Source organism: Oryctolagus cuniculus, chromosome 6 (assembly GCF_964237555.1).
Source record: "Oryctolagus cuniculus chromosome 6, mOryCun1.1, whole genome shotgun sequence".
In the NCBI taxonomy this organism is placed as follows: domain Eukaryota; kingdom Metazoa; phylum Chordata; class Mammalia; order Lagomorpha; family Leporidae; genus Oryctolagus; species Oryctolagus cuniculus.
The window spans coordinates 138,549,584-138,569,768 of NC_091437.1; the positions used below are offsets into that span (position 1 = coordinate 138,549,584).

Genomic DNA, 20,185 nt, shown 5'->3' on the forward strand with positions numbered 1-20,185 from the left:
AGGGACACTTTCTCTTAAGTTTGACTGTTAGCCACCTGCTATTCTCAGTAAATCAGTCTGGAAACTACTGATCCATAATACAACATTGTCATGTCTCTGATCAAACATGTTCCTGTAAACCAAACATTGCTCCATTCAGTTTGTTCAGTTGAAGATACTCTACTTAGATTAGGCTTAATTATTTTATACATATTTAAAGCAAAATGAATATCAGTAAGTGTGACATTATGATTTGAAGTTGGTTTATTAATCATCATTATAATATTTTTAACTTTTGCAATATATCAAAAACTTACCTAAAATTCATTGCTTAAACCATTTTATTCATTATGGCAACAATGGCTGAGCTTACTATTATCAGTATATTTTAAAATAATTTCAATGGTATAATATGCCATTTTGTTTGTGTTTTTCTTAAAATCTTGTTGACTAGCTTGGTTAATTAAATCTAAGAAATCATTGAATTAATGATTCAATTAAAGATGGTTTTGTTAATGCGATTGTTATGCATCAATAAGTTTTCATTTTTGTTCACTTTGATAAAAAATAAATATCAATTTTGTCTTTGTTTAGTGTATAATTTATACAGAACAAGCAACTCATGAAAAAATAAGAATGATGTTATGCAAAACTTGGGATTCTTTAAAAGGATAGCTTTCTTTATGATTTACTTATTTGAGAACCAACTCATCTCTAAATATCTGAGTATTTTAGGAAAAATACTAACAATACAATAGAATAAGATTGAAAAATTGAAATTAGTAAGGGAACATTAATAGGTAAACAGTAAAGCCATTCATTGATGAGCTAGAGCTGTTTTGTACTGGCTTGAGAATGCCGATGCCATATGTATCTTTACCACTTCATATTCAGTGAGAGTGGGTTAATAGCTTGGTTGGTCATGGAATTGGAACATACTACTAATTAGCACTTTACTTCTTTCCTTCATTTTGGGAGATGAAATTTAATAGAACATCACTGAAACCATCTCATACAACTTGATATTTTCAAGTAAGCATTCATGGAATAATTATTTTTAAGTTATGTGATTTCCTATTGAGTTCATAATAAATTAGTGAAAAACATACAACTATATATATATATATATATATAACAGAGTTATTTTATATAAGCTATTAATAAGATAATGTATATATCATAAATATATACTAACTTGCTTCAGGCTTGCTTAGATTATACTAACTATTATATTTGGCAATAAGTTATAGATAAATTATTTGTGAGATCATCTCTAATTTGTGACCATAAAGATGTAATATTGGCCCTAAGAAGATGTACCTTGCTATTTTAAGTTCCAAGTACAGCAAAAGGCCTTTCATTTCATTAAAGTCCAAAGCAGAGACAAGGGATGGGAAACAGAAATAGTCCTTCTTAATTGTCTGGTATTCATATCATTCCTTCAGACCCTCCGTTAGGATGTCAGTGAAGGTAAGTAGACATTATAGCATGAGTAGCTGAAGTTATGAATTAAGTGCACAATACCTAGAGTTTAATACTCTCCACAGCATGTGCAAAATACAAATGATATGTTAGTATTGGTATCTGTTAGTATAGTTCTATGTCCTGAAAAACTAGTATAATAGGACTACATCTTATATTGTGTACTATATTAATATATTATAATATATATATTCATATAAGTGGATAAAGAAACATACTACCATATTGGCAGTGCATACATAAAATATTTTTGCTGATAGATGTGTAAAATGAAAAAGTAAAATAAAAAAAAAAGTAGACCCAGGAAAAAACAAAGAAATAAAAAATAAATAAAATGAACTGCATTGTTCTGCATATTGTATTATACAGTAACTTAATGGTTAGTGATAGAATAGCCAAGTCTAAATTTCAGCTGCTCATTTTACATTATTTAGGGATTGTAGTGACAGTTTTAAAGCTTTGAATGTAGAGTTTAGAAGGAAAAAAAATGCTGGTAAATGTCACACTTAGGCCACATCTATGGTTTCTTCTTGAGGACAAACAAATTTTGTGTATAAGAACAAGACCTGTTGGCAAGGGTCATCCAAAATAGTAGACTGTCTGGAGAAATTAGGACTGGAAAATAGAGATGCCATGTTGGTTCAAATTCTAAAATAGGACATAATTAAGAAAAATCATACTGATATGCTGTTCCATAGTAAATTGGGGCAGGAGTGGGATAGGGATTACTCCATTTTGTTAATTTCTAATGGGAAAGAAGAACTTGTGTTTGGTGAGCCAATATCAAAGTGTGAATCTTGAAAGATCATTTTTGGATTCCCTATTGGGCCAACATTGGTATTTGCGGCATCTTGAAAGGCAAGTAAATAAAAAGAAAATTCCAATTTTTTAAAATCTTCTTTTTTTTTTTTTGGTAAACAAATTTTCCATTTTAATCCATTTAAAGAATTCATGTATTTACTATCATTCCATCAATTTCCCTACTTATAATCAACTAATATTACATTTCCATTAAAATTATTTAATTATAATTTTTTTAAACTTTTATTTAATGAATATAAATTTCCAAAATACAGCTTATGGATTACAATGGCTTCCCCCCCATAATGTCCCTCCCACCTGCAACCCTCCCCTTTCCCACTCCCTCTCCCCTTCCATTCACATCAAGATTCATTTTTGTTTCTCTTTATATACAGAAGATCAGTTTAGTATAAATTAAGTAAAGATTTCAACAGTTTGCTCCCATACAGAAGCATAAAGTGAAAAATACTGTTTGAGTACTAGTTATAGCATTAAATCACAATGTACAACACACTAAGGACAGAGATCCTACATGAGGAGTAAGTGCACAGTGACTTCTGTTGTTGACTTAACAAATTGACACTCTTGTTTATGGGCTCAGTAATCACCCTAGGCTCTTGTCATGAGCTGCCAAGGCTATGGAAGCCCCCTGAGTTCACCGACTCTGATCATATTTAGACAAGGCCATGGTCAAAGTGGAAGTTCTCTCCTCCCTTCAAAGAAATGTACCTCCTTCTTTGATGACCCATTCTTTCCACTAGGATCTCACTCGTGGAGATCTTTCATTTAGGTTTTTTTTGTTTTTGTTTTTGTTTTTTTTTTTTTTTTTCCCCCCCCCAGCGTGTCTTGGCTTCCATGCCTGAAATACTTTCATGGGCTTTTCAGCCGGATCCGCATGCCTTAAGGGCTGATTCTGAGGCCAGAGTGCTGTTTAGGACATCTGCCATGAAACTTAACTGAAAAGTGAAACTTAAAATCTTCTTTTGCTCCAAGTATTTATCTGGGAAGTCAAGTGCTATGGAAAAATGATGATGTGGAAATTTCTAATTTCCTTTTAAACTTCACCCTGAATATTAAGCTAGTAAACAGTAATATTTTAGGATCAATAATAAACAGATTAAAGCACTATCAAGCCCTATAGTAAGAAACTAATATTAATAAAATTAAAATGAAGTAATTTTTGTACCAAAATGATAGTTTCAATGACCTTTTTCCAGCATCTTTGTGTATCTATTTATATAATTATCATATTTAGATATTATCTATATAATTTATTTTTTTTTATCTTTTATTTAATGAATATAAATTTCCAAAGTACGACTCATGGGTTACAATGGCTTCCCCCCCCATACCGTCCCTCCCACCCACAACCCTCCCCTTTCCCACTCCCTCTCCCCTTCCATTCACATCAAGATTCATTTTCGATTATCTTAATATACAGAAGATCAGCTTAGTATACCTTAAGTAAGGATTTCAACAGTTTGCTCCCACACAGAAACATAAAGTGAAAAATAATAGATGATTTTTTTTAAATGATGATGAAATCAGATCAGACCTATTATCATGTTTAATCCCAGTGAGAGTCAAGTTGGGAATTGATAATTTCTTTTTTTTTTTTTTTACAGAAGATCAGTTTAGTGTACATTAAGTAAAGATTTCAATCGTTTGCACCCCCATAGAAACACAAAGTGAAATATACTGTTTGAGTACTCGTTATAGCATTAAGCCTCAGTGTACAGCACATTAAGGACAGAGATCCTACATGAGGAGTAAGTGCACAGTGACTCCTGTTGTTGACTTTACAAATTGACACTCCTGTTTATGGCATCAGTAATCTCCCTATGCACCAGTCATGAGTTTCCAAGGCTATGGAAGCCCCTTGAGTTCTCCGACTCTTATCTTGTTTAGACAAGGTCATAAGGTCATAGTCAAAGTGGAGGTTCTCTCCTCCCTTCAGAGAAAGGCACCTCCCTCTTTGAAGACCTGTTCTTTCCACTGGGATCTCACTCACAGAGATCTTTTTGCCAGAGTGTCTTGGCTTTCCATGCGTGAAATACTCTCATGGGCTTTTCAGCCAGATCCGAGTGCCTTTAGGGCTGATTCTGAGGCCAGAGTGCTATTTAGGACATCCGCCATTCTATGAGTCTGCTGAGTATCTCACTTCCCATGTTGGATCACTCTCCCCTTTATTTATTCTATCGGTTAGTGTTAGCAGATACTAGACTTGTTTATGTGCTCCCTTTGACTCTTAGTCCTTTCATTATGATCAATTGTGAACTGAAATTGATCACTTGGAATAGTGAGATGGCATTGGCACATGCCACCTTGATGGGATTGAATTGGAATCCCCTGGTATGTTTCCAACTCTACCAATTGGGGCAAGTCAGCCCGAGCATGCCCCAAATTATACATCTCTTCCCTCTCTTATTCCCACTCTTATGTTTAACAGGGATCACATTTCAGTTAATTTTCAACACTTAAGAATAACTGTGTGATAATTACAGAATTAAACCAGTCATATTAAGTAGAACAGACAAAAAAAAAATACTATGAGGGATAATGTATTAAGTTGTCCATTAGCAGTCAGGGCTATGCTGATCAAGTCACCATTTCTCATAGCGTCCATTTCACTTCAGGAGGTTTCCTTTTTGGTGTTCAGTCAGTTGTCACCGATCAGGGAGAACATATGGTATTTGTCCCTTTGGGACTGGCTTACTTCACTCAGCATGATGTGTTCCAGATTCCTCCATTTTGTTGCAAATTACTGGATTTCGTTGTTTCTTACTGCGGTATAGTATTCTAAAGAATACATATCCCATAATTTCTTTATCCAGTCTACCATTGATGGGCATTTAGGTTGGTTCCAGGTCTTGGCTATTGTGAATTGTGCTGCAATAAACATTAGGGTGCAGACCGCTTTTTTGTTTATCAATTTAAACTCCTTTGGGTAAATTCCAAGGAGTGGGATGGCTGGGTCGAACGGTAGGGTTATCTTCAGGTTTCTGAGGAATCTCCAGACTGATTTCCATAGTGGCTTGACCAGTTTGCATTCCCACCAACAGTGGGTTAGTGTCCCTTTTTCCCCACATCCTCGCCAGCATCTGTTGTTGGTAGATTTCTGTATGTGAGCCATTCTAACCGGGGTGAGGTGAAACCTCATTGTGCTTTTGATTTGCATTTCCCTGATTGCTAGTGACCTTGAACATTTTTTCATGTGCCTGTTGGCCATTTGGATTTCCTCTTTTGAAAAATGTCTATTGAAGTCCTTGGCCCATCTCTTAAGTGGGTTGTTGGTTTTGTTTTTGTGGAGTTTCTTGATCTCTTTGTAGATTCTGGTTAATAACCCTTTATCTGTTGCATAGTTTGCAAATATTTTTTCCCATTCTGTCGGTTGTCTCTTCACTCTCCTGACTGTTTCTTTTGCAGTACAGAAACTTCTCAATTTGATGCAATCCCAATAGTTGATTTTGGCTTTGACTGCCTGTGCCTCCTGGGTCTTTTCCAGAAATTCTTTGCCTGTGCCAATATCTTGAAGGGTTTCTCCAATGTTCTCTAATAACTTAATGGTGTCAGGACGTAGATTTAGGTCTTTAATCCACGTTGAGTGGATTTTTGTGTAAGGTGAAAGGTAGGGGTCTTGCTTCATGCTTCTGCACGTGGAAATCCAGTTTTCCCAGCACCATTTATTGAATAGACTGTCCTTGCTCCAGGAATTAGTTTTAGATCCTTGATCAAATATAAGTTGGCTGTAGATGTTTGGATTGATTTCTGGTGTTTCAATTCTGTTCCCTTGGTCTATCCATCTGTTTCTGTACCAGTACCATGCTGTTTTGATTACAACTGCCCTGTAGTATGTCCTGAAGTCTGGTATTGTGATGCCTCCGGCTTTGTTTTTGTTGTACAAGATTGCTTTAGCTATTCGAGGTCTCTTGTGCCTCCATATGAATTTCAGCATCATTTTTTCTAGATCTGCGAAGAATGTCTTTGGTATCTTGATTGGGATTGCATTGAATCTATAAATTGCTTTTGGGAGAATGGACATTTTGATGATATTGATTCTTCCAATCCATGAGCATGGAAGATTTTTCCATTTTTTGGTATCCTCTTCTATTTCTTTCTTTAAGGTTTTGTAATTTTCATCGTAGAGATCTTTAACATCCTTGGTTAAGTTTATTCCAAGGTATTTGATTGTTTTTGTAGCTATTGTGAATGGGATTGATCTTAGAATTAGAATCATACCATGCAGCTTCTCAGACCACAGCGGGATGAAGCTGGAAATTAGCAACTCAGGAAACCCCAGAAAGTATGCAAACACATGGAGACTGAACAACATGCTCCTGAATGAACACTGGGTCATTCAAGAAATCAAAAGAGAAATCAAAAACTTTCTGGAAGTAAATGAAGACAACAACACAACATATCAAAACTTATGGGATACAGCAAAAGCAGTATTGAGAGGCAAATTTATAGCAATAGGTGCCTATATCAAGAAATTGGAAAGGCACCAAATAAATGAGCTTTCAGCGCACCTCAAGGACCTAGAAAACTGCAGCAAACCAAACCCAAATCTAGTAGGAGAAGAGAAATAATTAAAACCAGAGAAGAAATCAACAGGATTGAATCCAAAAAAACATTACAAAAAATCAGCCAAGCGAGAAGCTGGTTTTTTGAAAAAATAAACAAAATTGACACCCCATTGGCCCAACTAACTAAAAAAAGAAAAGACCCAAATCAATAAAATCAGAGATGAAAAAGGAAACGTAACAACAGACACCACAGAAATAAAAAGAATCATCAGAAATTACTACAAGGACCTGTATGCCAGCAAACAGGAAAACCTATCAGAAATGGATAGATTCCTGGACACATGCAATCTACCAAAATTGAACCATGAAGACATCGAAAACCTAAATAGACCCATAACTGAAACAGAAATTGAAACAGTAATAAAGGCCCTCCCAACAAAGAAAAGCCCAGGACCAGATGGATTCACTGCTGAATTCTACCAGACATTTAAAGAAGAACTAATCCCATTTCTTCTCAAACTATTCAGAACAATCGAAGAAGAGGGAATCCTCCCAAATTCTTTCTATGAAGCCAGCATCACCTTAATCCCTAAGCCAGAGAAAGATGCAGCACTGAAAGAAAATTACAGACCAATATCCCTGATGAACATAGACGCAAAAATCCTCAATAAAATTCTGGCCAATAGAATACAACAACACATCAGGAAAATCATCCACCCAGACCAAGTGGGATTCATCCCTGGTATGCAGGGATGGTTCAACATTCGCAAATCAATCAATGTGATTCACCACATTAACAGACTGCAGAAGAAAAACCATATGGTTATCTCAATTGATGCAGAGAAAGCATTTGATAAAATACAACACCCTTTCATGATGAAAACTCTAAGCAAATTGGGTATAGAAGGAACATTCCTCAATATAATCAAAGCAATTTATAAAAAACCCACAGCCAGCATCCTATTGAATGGGGAAAAGTTGGAAGCATTTCCACTGAAATCTGGCACCAAGCAGGGATGCCCACTCTCACCACTGCTATTTAACATAGTTCTGGAAGTTTTAGCCAGAGCCATCAGACAAGAAAAAGAAATCAAAGGAATACAAATCAAGAAGGAAGAAGTCAAACTATCCCTCTTTGCAGACGATATGATTCTGTACTTAGAGGATCCAAAGAACTCTACTAAGAGACTATTGGAACTCATAGAGGAGTTTGGCAAAGTGGCAGGATATAAAATCAATGCACAAAAATCAACAGCCTTTGTATACACAAGCAATGCCATGACTGAGAAAGAACTGCTAAGATCTATATAATTTAAATAGAGTGTTTTTTTTAATGGAGGAAATGCTGGTTAAACACAGAGCATGCTGAAACATTAATAGGTTATGATCTACAAATATACAAATGTCTGAGGAAACATGGCAACTTACTGTTATCAATGATGTCTAAGAATCAAACTGTATAAAGTTGGCAAAAATTCTAGAAGAGTGTAGCTTTATGCTGGACATACAAGATTACTTCAGATAAAAGAGTAGATCCTCAAGAGATGACCATCAGTAATTAACAATCTCTTCTGAGACCAGAATAGTATCAATTGAAAATGTGGCATAGGCATTTGGGGTTAAGAAGAATGCTCACATCTGTAAAGTTGTGAAGTTCTGAAATTCATATAAAGCTTGAAAATGCAAATTTCGTCTTAGTTGCATGCATTATTAGCAAAGTTGGATGGCTAGACACTGAAATATTTTTAAATTCACAGAAAATGTTATAGCAAGAAGCAACACTGAAAAATGTATTTATTTTTGCTGCTTCTCCAATATTAAAACATTTTTTGTTTCTTTTTTTCAGTTAGGTTCAGCACCCAGGAATAATGCTAGTATAATACTTGGTGTGCTTATGGTCTGAACAAGTTAATAGGGCTCTTTAACTTCATGATAATAAATGGCCTGAGTGAATCTCCTGCAGCACTATCCTAAAATCACCAGGGTAACATTCTGCTGTAGTGGCTTAAATATGCCCTTGTGGTCTGAAACATAATTGCACTTCTATGGACAGCTAATTGACTACAACAGACTGATTTAGGTGCTTAGAATAAAATTTCATTACTTTAATTATTGTTCAGTGAGGTGTTCCAGTATTCTAAAACAAACCATTCATGTGAAATCTTGTTCTGGAAAAAAACTAAATACTACCTATAATAAATTTTGTATAACACTCCAACTGTGCAGTAGAGTAAGTTAAAATTTTTGGTAGATTTTCAAAAATAATCTTTATTTGAAAGGAAAATGTAATGAATTGTAATGTGACTCCTTAGCAAAAGGAGATATTTCCCTAATGAAAATTTTAAAAATAATAGCTAAAGTATTGAGGATTCAAAGTGGATCCATAATGAACTCTTCATTATATAATCCTATATTCCCACAATATTGACATTATATGCTTATTTCAGATATAAGGAAACTGAAGTGAGAAAAAGTTGAACAAGTTGTCCAAACTCATAGCTAGAAAGTGGTGGATCTGGGATTCAAAGCAAGGTGGTATGGTTCTAATTGTTTGAACCATTGTGCTTACAACAAAGCCAAGACCAAAATATGGATAATAGCAACACTATTTCCTTCTTACTATGTGTAACATACGTTGCTAAAATCTTCTATCTCTTCTGATCTGCACAGAGAGCTTCTCTCCACATTTTTACTTGGCCCATAGAAGAGAAATCACTTCCTCTTAGAATCTGCCTTGACTTGCTGAGGCCTTGTTAACAGATTACCACAAACTGTGTGGTGTAAACAGCTGAAATTTATTTTCTCAATTTATAGAGTTTAGAAATCCAAGATCAAAGTGTCAACAGTGTCAGCTCCTTCTGTAGACAGTTAGGAAGAATTTGCTGCATGATTCTCCCTTAAATTCTAGTGATTTTTAGTAATGATTAATGTTCCTCTTATGATTACCTTGTAATATTGGGTTAGGGCCCACATTAATGACCTCACTTTAACTTGATAACCTAAAAGACGTTTCCTAAGGAAGATCACATTCACAGACACTGGGGCTAGGATTTCAACATATGAACTTTGGGAAACATAATTGATCCTATAATATACTACTCACACTTACTTAGTTCATCATTATAGAATCCCCATAGCCATAAAGTAGGCATTACTATATTCATTTTATGGATATTTCTCACTTAATTTTAGTTCCCCTGCATGAGAGAAATGTTGCTAATTGTGATTGATTGGTTAGACTCAAAGCCATTTATTGGGCCATTTCACAGTGACTTAAAACAACCCAGATCAGTTTTCATAATCTCCCTATTTATTTTCTTGTGATAAACAAACCTTGCCCTTAGCACTGTGACAACCATCATCTTTTGTCAGCCTTGTTAAAAAGTCAAATGACAACATTTCCCAAAACAATAGTATTGCGTTGTGGAAGTACAAATTAAGAGGTCCTGATGGACTTCCAGAACTAAACCCCTGGAGTCTGAAAATGTTCTTCATTTCACTAAGCAACATGGGCTTTCCCAGTTATTAAAAAACAAACAAACAAAAACCACAATTTATTTTCTATTTGACTGTTGATGCTCTCACCATTTGTTGTTTGGCGGCTGGCAAATCTAGTAGTAATAAAGTGTAAATGGAGAAAAAATTGCAGCAAGAAAAACATACACCAAAATTTTAACAGCTATGTTGTGGGTCTCACTACTGTTATGTTATTACATAAGTAGACAGTGACTGAGTAGTTAAACAGCTTAACTAAGGTCTCAAACAAAGAAGCAAATAAAAGGGATACAAAGCAAAAGATTTTGTGGTAGATATTTAACTCCCTGCCTCCCCCCCAAAAAACCTAATAAAACACATTTTAGTATTTCCTAATTTGCCTTGGAATGGGCTTTAATTTTGTACTCTAGAATAGGCTATTTTAAACTTGGCATAAAATCACAATGCAACCCAGTATTTTAGAGTATAAATATATGCCTACTTTGTCCTAGGCAGTCCTCTGATCCGACAGTGAAGAAAACAAACACAGTATAACATAGGAAACCTCTGAGTTCCACTGTCTCCAAGGGTGGAAATGTTCCACAGTGGAATGCTATACCATTCTCATTCAGTGGCCATTGAGTTCTGGTGCTGTTCCTGTCTACTCAGTATTATGTTAGTAATATGGGATTTGAACTAAAATCTTAATGTTTATTTTATGTTTTTTACTTGTAGTTTATTTATTTGATAGAGAGACACAGAGAGAGGGAGAGAGTTCCCATGCGCTAGTTCACTCCCTAAGTGCCTATAACACCTCTGTGATAGGGGCTGTAGCTGACAGCTGGAAACTGAATCCAGGTCCCCCATGCTGATAGAAGGAACTCATATTCAATGTGTACAAGGAAAGTGCTGGAAAGAAGGAAACAACACTGCAATTTGAGAATTATATCAACTCTGTACTGCCCACTCTGTACCAGTTGCTATATAAGAATAATACATTCCTGTTTATTACAGTCATTGTAAATCATTTTTGTCACCTGAAGTCAAACAGAACTTTATTAAAGAAAAATATATAGTAAAATTACTTAAAATTAGTTCTCACCATTTACAATCACAGAACTTAAACAGGAGATTTTGGGGAGTGAGCATTTGACCTATCAGCATTTGACCTATGGACATCCCATATCAGAGTCTCTGTGTTCTATAGCTGCCTCTGTCCCTTCATCTAGCTTCCTGCTGATGTAGGCTCTCATAAACACAAGGTTCTCCTTCTTGTACACATTGAACATTGCAATTTCTTGCCCTCCAGAAAGTAGGCAGCTTCATCTGACTAGTTCAAGCCAAAAGATTGATAATGGGAGACTAGTGCTGCTTTCATCTAAGGCAGTAAAAAGTCCTTTTATGATTCCTGCCCTACTTTACAAGCTTAGATGCTATGTGCTGTAATTGTGCATACAAGGTAGCAACAAACTAGATCCCTGAGTCACTGTTCAAAAAAACAGTTGCCTAAGAGAGGACATGTCCATGCAGCTGACTATAAGTGACAAACCATTATTTAATAAGCCACTGAAGTATTATGGTTAATTTGTTTCACTCCATTAATTCCATATCCTTGAACTTTTTGTGATATTCTTATTTAATTTTACAAATATTTCCCCCATTCTGAAGGTTACTTTTTATTAAAAGTAATTTAAATTAGTTTTGTATATTTGAGAGGAAATGAGATGGAGAAAAGAACATACATGTAAACAGAGATCCCATCTTCTGGTTCACTCCCCAGATGCCCACAATGGCTGAGGCTGGGCCAGGGCCTGAGCCATAAGCCAGGACTTCAGTCCAGGTTTCCTACATAAATAGCAGGAACACAATGATTTCAATCATACTGCTTTCTCCCAGAGTTTACAGTGATAGGAAGATTGAGTCAGGACCTGGAGATGGAAATAAAACTCAGCTGTTCCAATGTGGGACGCCAGCATGCTAACCAGCAACTCTAATTCTTTGGTTTATTATTACTATTATTATTAATTTTCTTTGATGTGCACAAACTTTTGTTCAGTATTTTCCCAGTTATTTGTTTTTGCCTGTGCTTCAGGTGTTGTACCCAAAAAATAATTGCTGAGACCAAAATCAAGAAGCATTTTTTGCCTTTATCTGCTTTTAGTCATATTAATGGTTTCAAGTCTTATGGCTAAGTCTTTAATTCATTTTAGAGTTGAATTTTGTATACGGTGTGAGATACAGGAAAGATTTTATTCTTTTCCATGTGGATTTTTGGGTTTTTAACACCATTTATCAAGGAGACTTTCCCCATTGTGTATTCTTAGCTCCCTTGTTGATGAAAATTTGACTACAAAAATGTGGATTTGTTTTCTGTGCTCGCTGTTCTGTTCTATTGGTCCCTATATGTGTTTTCATACTACCACCATGCTGTTTAGGTTACTTTTAGCTTTGTAAAATATTTTGAATCTAGGAAGTTTGATTCTTCCAACCTTGTTCTTCTTACTCAATATACTTTCTCTATTCAAAGCAATCTTTGGAATTAGGGTCTTTTGTGGTTCCATATGAATTTTAGAGATGCTTTTACATCTGTGAAAATTACATTGGATTCTGGTAAGGCTTGCATTGAATCTGCATTATCACTCAGGTAGTATTGACATCTTAAAATATTGATTCTTCAAATATGTGAAAACAATATATATTTCTGTCCTTTTTTATAATTATAATTTTCAGTATAAGTCATTTAACTTCTTTCATTAAATTTATTCCTATGTACTTTCTTATTTTGTTGCTATTGTAAAAGGGGGTTGTTTTCTTAGTGTCCTTTTCAGATAGTTTGTTATCCATGTATAGAAACATCACTGATATTTGTATGTTGGTTTTGTATCCTATAACTTTATTCTAACAGTTTATTTGTTTTTAGGGTTTTCTTTATAAAGAATCATGATTTCTGCAAATAAAGTTAAGTTACTTCATCCTTTCTGCTTTAGGTGCATTTCCTTTTTTTTTTTTTTTTAACCTAATTGCTCTGGCAACAACTTTCAGTAATACATTTATTAGTAGTGATAACAGACATCATTGTCCAATATCAGATATTAGAAGAAAGGTTTTAATTTTTCCACCAATGGTTATCAGTTTATCTGTGAGTTTTTCATATACAGTGTTTATTTTTGTCCAGGTAATACAGTTTTTCTTTTTATCCAGGTAAATTATTTTTGTATCTATTATATTCAATTTTCTAGTCATGAATCGATGTCCACTTATTTTCTTTGATCTCAACTACTCCTACTGCTTCATGTATAATTCTCAACTCTAAAACATAAAATATAAATATATATTTATAAAAGATATCAATATATCTTATACACAGCAGACTCATAGACTGGCAGATGTCCTAAACAGCACTCTGGCCTCAGAATCAGCCTTTAAGGCATTCAGATCTGGCTGAAGAGCCCATAAGAGTATTTTAGGCATGGAAAGCCAAGACACTCTGGCAAAAAAAAAGAAAGAGGACCTAAATGAAAGATCTCTGCAAGTGAAATCCCAGTAGAAAGAACGGGCCATCAGAGAAGGAGGTACCTTTCTCTGAAGGGAGGAGAGAACTTCCACTTTGACTATGACCTTGTCTAAATAAGATAGAAGTCAGCGAACTCAAGAGGCTTCCATAGCCTTGGAAGCCCATAACTGGAGCCTAGGGAGATTACTGATGCCATAAACAAGAGTGTCAAATTGTTAAGTCAACAACAGGAGTCACTGTGTACTCACTCCTCATGTGGGATCTCTTTCCTTAATGTGTTGTCCAATGTGAAGTAATGCTATAACTAGTACTGGAACAGTATCTTTACACTTTATGTTCTGTGTGGGTGCAAACTGATGAAAGCTTTACTTAATATATACTAAATCGATCTTATGTATATAAAGATAATTGAAAATGAATCTTGATGTGAATGGAGTGGGAGAGGGAGTGGGAGATGGGAGGTGTGCAGGTAGGAGGGAAGTTGGGGGGTAGGAGTCATTGTAATCCATAAACTGTACTTTGGAAATTTATATTTACTAAATAAAAGATAAAAAATAAATAAATAAATAAATAAATATATTCTACCAACTTTGTCCCTCATAAATTCAATATTTAAGCAACTAAATGTTTTTTTCCATCAAACTCCACTTTTTCCTATATTCTTTGTTTCATTTAGAATCAAGAAACCATTAAGTCATGCTCAATTTCCTCATCTCTTTATCTCAACTTGGTTCTGATTTTCAGATTTCAAAGATGTCCTAGAAGTTAAACTGAATTCTAATCCTTAATAACAGTGCAGTTTGACTGATTCTTATTTTTATTATCATTCTTAGGTACCTAATTTTCATAGATTTTGAGCTATTATCCTTTTTCACATTCACTCATTCAACAGCCAATTACACTTCCAGTTGTAAGTCTAATTACGTTACTTCCCTGTTTGGAATCATTCAGTGGTCCTTTCTTCCTCAATTAAAATTCAGAATATAATTCAAATGTATTAATATGATATAACAAGCTCTTCTTAATCAGTTAATTTCTCAAGAGTTTTCTTTTTTGAAACAAAGAACATCCTAACATTTATTCTAAGATTTCTCTGGTTTCTTGAAATACTTCATACTCTCTTATCTCTTAGATCTCTTACAGTTATCATTTTGGAGACATTTCTTCATTGCCTCTTTTCTATGCATCTTTGTAAGTAGATAAGTCAATGGCTTCCTTCTTTCCAGGCTATCTTCTCAAGGTCACCCCCTCTCCCACAAGCCCCACACAACAGCCTTGGCATATGAAGACACTACCTTCCTTAGAGGGAAGATATCCTCATAGCCTTTGATTAACAAGCCAGTGATTTACACTAGAGGAATGGACAGGCAATTTTTATTGTTCATTATAGACTCATGGTTTCTCTCCTGTAATGCAACCTAATAGACATGCAGGTGTTACTCTGTTCTTTAAATGATAGCCTGTGAAAACTGGGGTGAGGGAAACTGGTACAAACCTGAGGTTCATCATGCTTGCTATACCATGATTAATAAAGCTGTTTGTCCTAGGTGTCCACATATTCTTCTGTGTATTTTAAAACGTAGAAAACTTCTTGTTAGCAGACAAATGGTATACAATTGGTGACCCTTCACAGTTCTTGATAGTGTCCTCTTTTGGAAATACTGTCCAATTTTAGTTCCAATGCTCCCTAGTGTTGCCATTCTAATTAATTAAAAATTTAAGATAGCTGAACTTGTGAAGCATTTCCCTTAAGGCGCTGAATCAATCTTCTTCTCCTATATCTTTCCAAATATATATTTTTACCTATGTTTGTGAACCTCTCTGTAATTATTGGTTTACATATACCCTCCTTGCTAGGATATTGTGATATTCTTGCTAAATATTATGTCTGATTTTGACAGCATTTTGTATGTAATAATTGCTAGGTTACTTTCTTGACAGATTATCTTACAGTTGCTATCTCCAAAATGTGACAAAATATACACACACAATAACTTGCTGTCTGTAGGTCTGTCATTGTCTATTTTCTTACACTAACCAACATTTTATTCTCATTGTTTCTCTAAAATTGTAATGCATTATTAATTCCATCTTCTTAAGCAAGTTGCCTGTAATTATAATTGTCTTTCTAAAAAAGAAAATGCAACAGCTGCACCTACTCTGAAAATGGATCCTTAGAGAATGTAATTAAGTTATTTCAATTTGGAAACTGAATATTATCAAGAGCTATGGGATGTATAACCTTAAGGCAGACCTTTCCCCTTGGTTTTTAATAGTATGTCGTTTGCAGAAACCTAGATAACTAGAAAATTAGAATGTAAATTTTTTTGCAGCTTGAATCAGAGGCTTAATAAATGAAATTATTTTATATAATCTTAACATGTTGCAGTTAGAATGTTTGGTAGACCACTGAGCAAAGGAAGTTAAAGCCATGTGTTCAATACCTTTGTGACACTTTATAGGTTTACTTACTTTGCTTTATAACTATGGATTATTCTTATAACCTCTGACAAATATTATACACTACATTTCTTAAGACACAAACTTAATCTGAAAAGAAAGCCATTATGAATTTTTATAGTCTCCAGAAAAGTCAATTCCAAGGGCATGAACAATTTTCTACAGAGGCTGCCTTCATACATGAAAACATGATTTTATAATTGGAAATTTCTTTAAGGGAGATAAAAAGTATTGTTTAGTGTAAGTCCATGCATTTCAAAATGATGTTAGAAGAGTCTTTTGAAACATTTACTGCATTTTGTTTATTATATTTTAATTTTGATAATGGCCTACATTTTTATATGTAAATAGTCAATTGGTATTGTTTTTCAGCAAAATGTAGGCTAGGTGACATTTTATTTGATGAACATATCATTTAGTATTAATAATACATGAGAAATGCTAATAAAATAGTCAATAAAAATAAAAATATTTGACTTAACATTTTAGTAAACACTTAAAACTATCGCTCTTGGCTTGATGAATCTCCTTTTTTGCAATAATCAGGTATCTGCTCTTCAGAAAGGACCTTGCTATCACGTGAGTAGTCATTTGATTTTGGACAAAGAATCAATCATATTAAATTTCTACTTATCTTAATCAAATTCCTTCCCTCTATAATTCATAATGACCTCAGTTGTCCCATCTATTCAAACAGGTAAAATATAATTCCTTTTACATTGTCAATATTTTAGACATCTGAAATAATATCATATGACCTTCTTGAGTTAAACGTTTCAAGATGTAGATCACCATGAAATAGAAGATATTTTTATTAGTGCTGAAAATTGAAATCCATGAATAGAATTTTCATAATACACATTTTCTCTTAACTTTTTTGAAGACCATTTATGTATAGTTCATGTTGTCATACTTAATGGAGCATTGGCTAATTCATTTCAGAGACACAAAGCATTGCATTTTTGAAAGTCATTGAAGATAAAAGTGATGAAATATAAGTTGATGCTCAAGTTAACTGTTAAATCTAAGCACATTTAAGTGTTACTCAATATCTTTAAGGCAGTTAATGCTGATACATGTTGACATTGACACTTACATGGAAGCAATTAATAGAGAAAAATTTCAGAGTATGCAATTATTATAAATAATAATGCACCTAGAGAATGTACCAGAGATATTCTCTAAGTGTCAGCATTTTCTAATGGTAATATAAAAGCTGAATGCTCTTGTAAATTTTCCTATTTAATCAAAGATGATCTAACAGTAAAAAAGTTCACACATAAAAATTTAATCAAATGTCAAATTTCTTCTAGTATCTTCAACTGCTATGTTCCTATTAAACATTGCACTTAATCCTATCTTTATGATCAGTTTTGAACTTAAACCAGTCACTTTACCTAGTAAGGTGGCATTGGCACCTACCAATTTAATGGGATTTGGAGTCCCATGGCAAGTTTTTAGCTTTACCCTTAGGGGTAAGTCCAAGGGAATGTGTGTCAGAATGTACATCTCCTCCCTCTCTTATTCCCACTATTATTTTTGACAGGGATCAATTTTCAATTGGATTTAAACACCTAAGAATAATTCTGTGTTAATCAGCCCTTAATGCAGAGCATTTCAGGCATGGAAAGCCAGGACACTGTGGCAAAAAGTGACCTACATAAAAGATCTTTATGAACGAGGCCCCAGTGGAAAAAAGGGGCCATCAAAGAAGGAGGTACCTTTCTCTGAAGGAGGAGAGAGCATCCTCTTTGATTATGGCCTTGTCTAAATAAAGCTGGACTTGTGGACTCAAGAGGCTTCCTTGGCAGCTCATGACAAGAGCCTCGGATGACCACTGACATCATAAATAAGAGTATTAATTATTAAATCAACAACAGGAGTCACTGTGCACTTGCTCCCCGTGTAGGACATCTGTCCTTAATGTGTTGTACTGTGAGAATTAACAGTAAAACTAGTATTCAAACAGTACTTTATACTTTGTGTGTCTGTGTGGGTGCAAACTGTTGAAATCTTTACTTAATATAGAGTTGATCTGTATTTAAAGATAATTCAAAATGAATCTTAATGAAGAATGGGATGGGAGTGATAGTAGGAGGTGGGGTGGTTTGGGGGTGGAAGGGTGGGTATGGGGGGGAAGAACCACTATAATCTAAACTAGTTGTACTTATGAAAGTTACATTTATTAAATAAAAGCTTTCTATAAAAAATATTTCACTAGAGGTCATCTTTGAAATGAAATTAAAGAAAAAACAAAGCACAGTAAAAATCATTACTATATAAATTGAAGTGTAAACTTATCTCATTGTCTGTATATGGAAATTAGAGCATGGAAATAAAATTTGTTTAACAAAGATTTAATATAAATGCATGCATACTAGTTGTACAGCAAGTTATCTATATATCCCAAGTTAAGAATTCTCATAGAGGTGATTAAGCTTTTGGATTGGATAATCTAACTAGTCCATAATATATACTTTTCTGACATTGTGAAGAGCAAAATCATAAAATGATTGAAACTTTGGTCTAATCCTTTATAATTTGTACTATGAATTAATTTAAATAATAAATAGGAGCAATTGTTGTAATGTAGTGGGTTAAACCACTGCCTGCAACTCCAGCATCCAATATGGGTGCTGGTTCATTGTCCTTGCTGATCCACTTCCAATGCAGCTTCCTGTTAATGGCTTTGAAAAAGCAGCAGAAGATGGCTCAAGTATTTGGGCCCCTGTTACCCAAGTTGGAGACCTGGATGAAGTTCCCAGTTTCTGCATGGGAGCACTGTCCATTGTACCTATTTGGGGAGTGAAATAGTGGATGGACGATCTCTTCTCTCACTCTCTCTCTCTCTATTTCTCTTTCTCCCTCTATCTCTGTAACCCTGACTTTCAAAGTAAATCAATAACTCTAAGTAAGTTAAAAAAGTGACCAATGTTGTTGCATAGCGGGAAAAGCTGCTGCCTGCAATGCCATTATCCCATATGGGCAGTGGTTCCCTATCCAGCTAATGGCCTAGCAAAAGTAACAGAAGGTATCCTAAAAGCCTGGGCCCCTGCTACCTATGTGGAAGGCCTGGAAGAAGCTCCTGGCTCCTGGGTTGGGCCTGGCCAAGCCCTGGCTATTGCAGTCATCTGGAGGGTGAACCAGTGAATGGGAGAACCTCTCTTTCTCTCTCACTCTTGCAAATAACTATTTTTTAAATAAATAAGAAGTATATTAAATATGGAGTTGTGGAAAATCCCACAGGAATCTCAAAAAAGAGTCATGGATCACTGCTTACCTGAAAAGGAGATGAACTGTGGAGACTCCACAGTAAAACATTGAGTTAAGAAGTTACCACGAGCCACAAAATAAAAGTAAAGTGGAGTTATAAGTCAGGAGCTAAGGCAATGCCTAACGGCTATTAGGGAGACGCTCCTAATCATGCCAAGCAGACATCTCTGGTCAGTCAGATAACAGTGTGCTGTGGACAATACCCTCCTACCCACGCTGACTGGACAGTTCAACCATAAGTAATGTGGGAGCAGTATTGACTGGACTGTTCAACTATAAGCAAGGAGGAACCAGCATTGACTGGACAAGTTGGAGGATGGCAATCTGGTGAACTGCCGAAAATGAGGATCAAAAGGGAGCCCTCGCACCACTCTTCATCCTCTCGGGGGATCATGGCCTGGTGTGTGTGAACCTCTGGATGGCCACACACCTGGAGCTGAAGGGGCAGCCCGCTACTCTGCATGGAGCAGGTAGCGTCACAAGCCTACCTGCAGCTCAGGTCCCTGAGCTGTAACCCCACTGTGTGTGAGTGGTGTGTGGCCCAGTGTGTGTGAACCTCTGGATCTCCTCACACTTGGAGCTGAAGCGCTAGCTTGTTAGCCCCCTTGCTAAGCGACACAAGGCGACTACAGGATCAAAACTCCAGCCGAGATGCTGTCTCACCGCCTCGCCTGGA

At 35.2% G+C, this 20,185-nt stretch overlaps 1 protein-coding gene and 1 long non-coding RNA gene across 8 annotated transcripts in view; one reads left to right on the forward strand and one right to left on the reverse strand.

Moving 5' to 3' along the window:
* Window positions 1–17,504, forward strand: part of LOC138850081 (uncharacterized) — a 41,950-nt gene extending 24,446 nt beyond the window's left edge. The window contains exon 3 of the long non-coding RNA XR_011389508.1: window positions 16,783–17,504. This is a non-coding gene — a long non-coding RNA (uncharacterized lncRNA). The remainder of the gene's footprint in view (window positions 1–16,782) is intronic.
* Window positions 1–20,185, reverse strand: part of CSMD3 (CUB and Sushi multiple domains 3) — a 1,302,111-nt gene that overhangs the window by 871,058 nt on the left and 410,868 nt on the right. For 2 of the 7 annotated variants that reach the window (XM_051844778.2, XM_051844776.2), the window contains exon 1: window positions 10,765–14,230. The exons of the other annotated variants lie outside the window; for them this stretch is intronic. In XM_051844778.2, coding sequence (XP_051700738.1) covers window positions 10,765–10,820 — 56 coding nt within the window. In that variant the 5' untranslated portion in view covers window positions 10,821–14,230. Of the gene's footprint in view, window positions 1–10,764; window positions 14,231–20,185 lie in introns of those variants that run through there. 7 annotated transcript variants of the gene reach the window in all.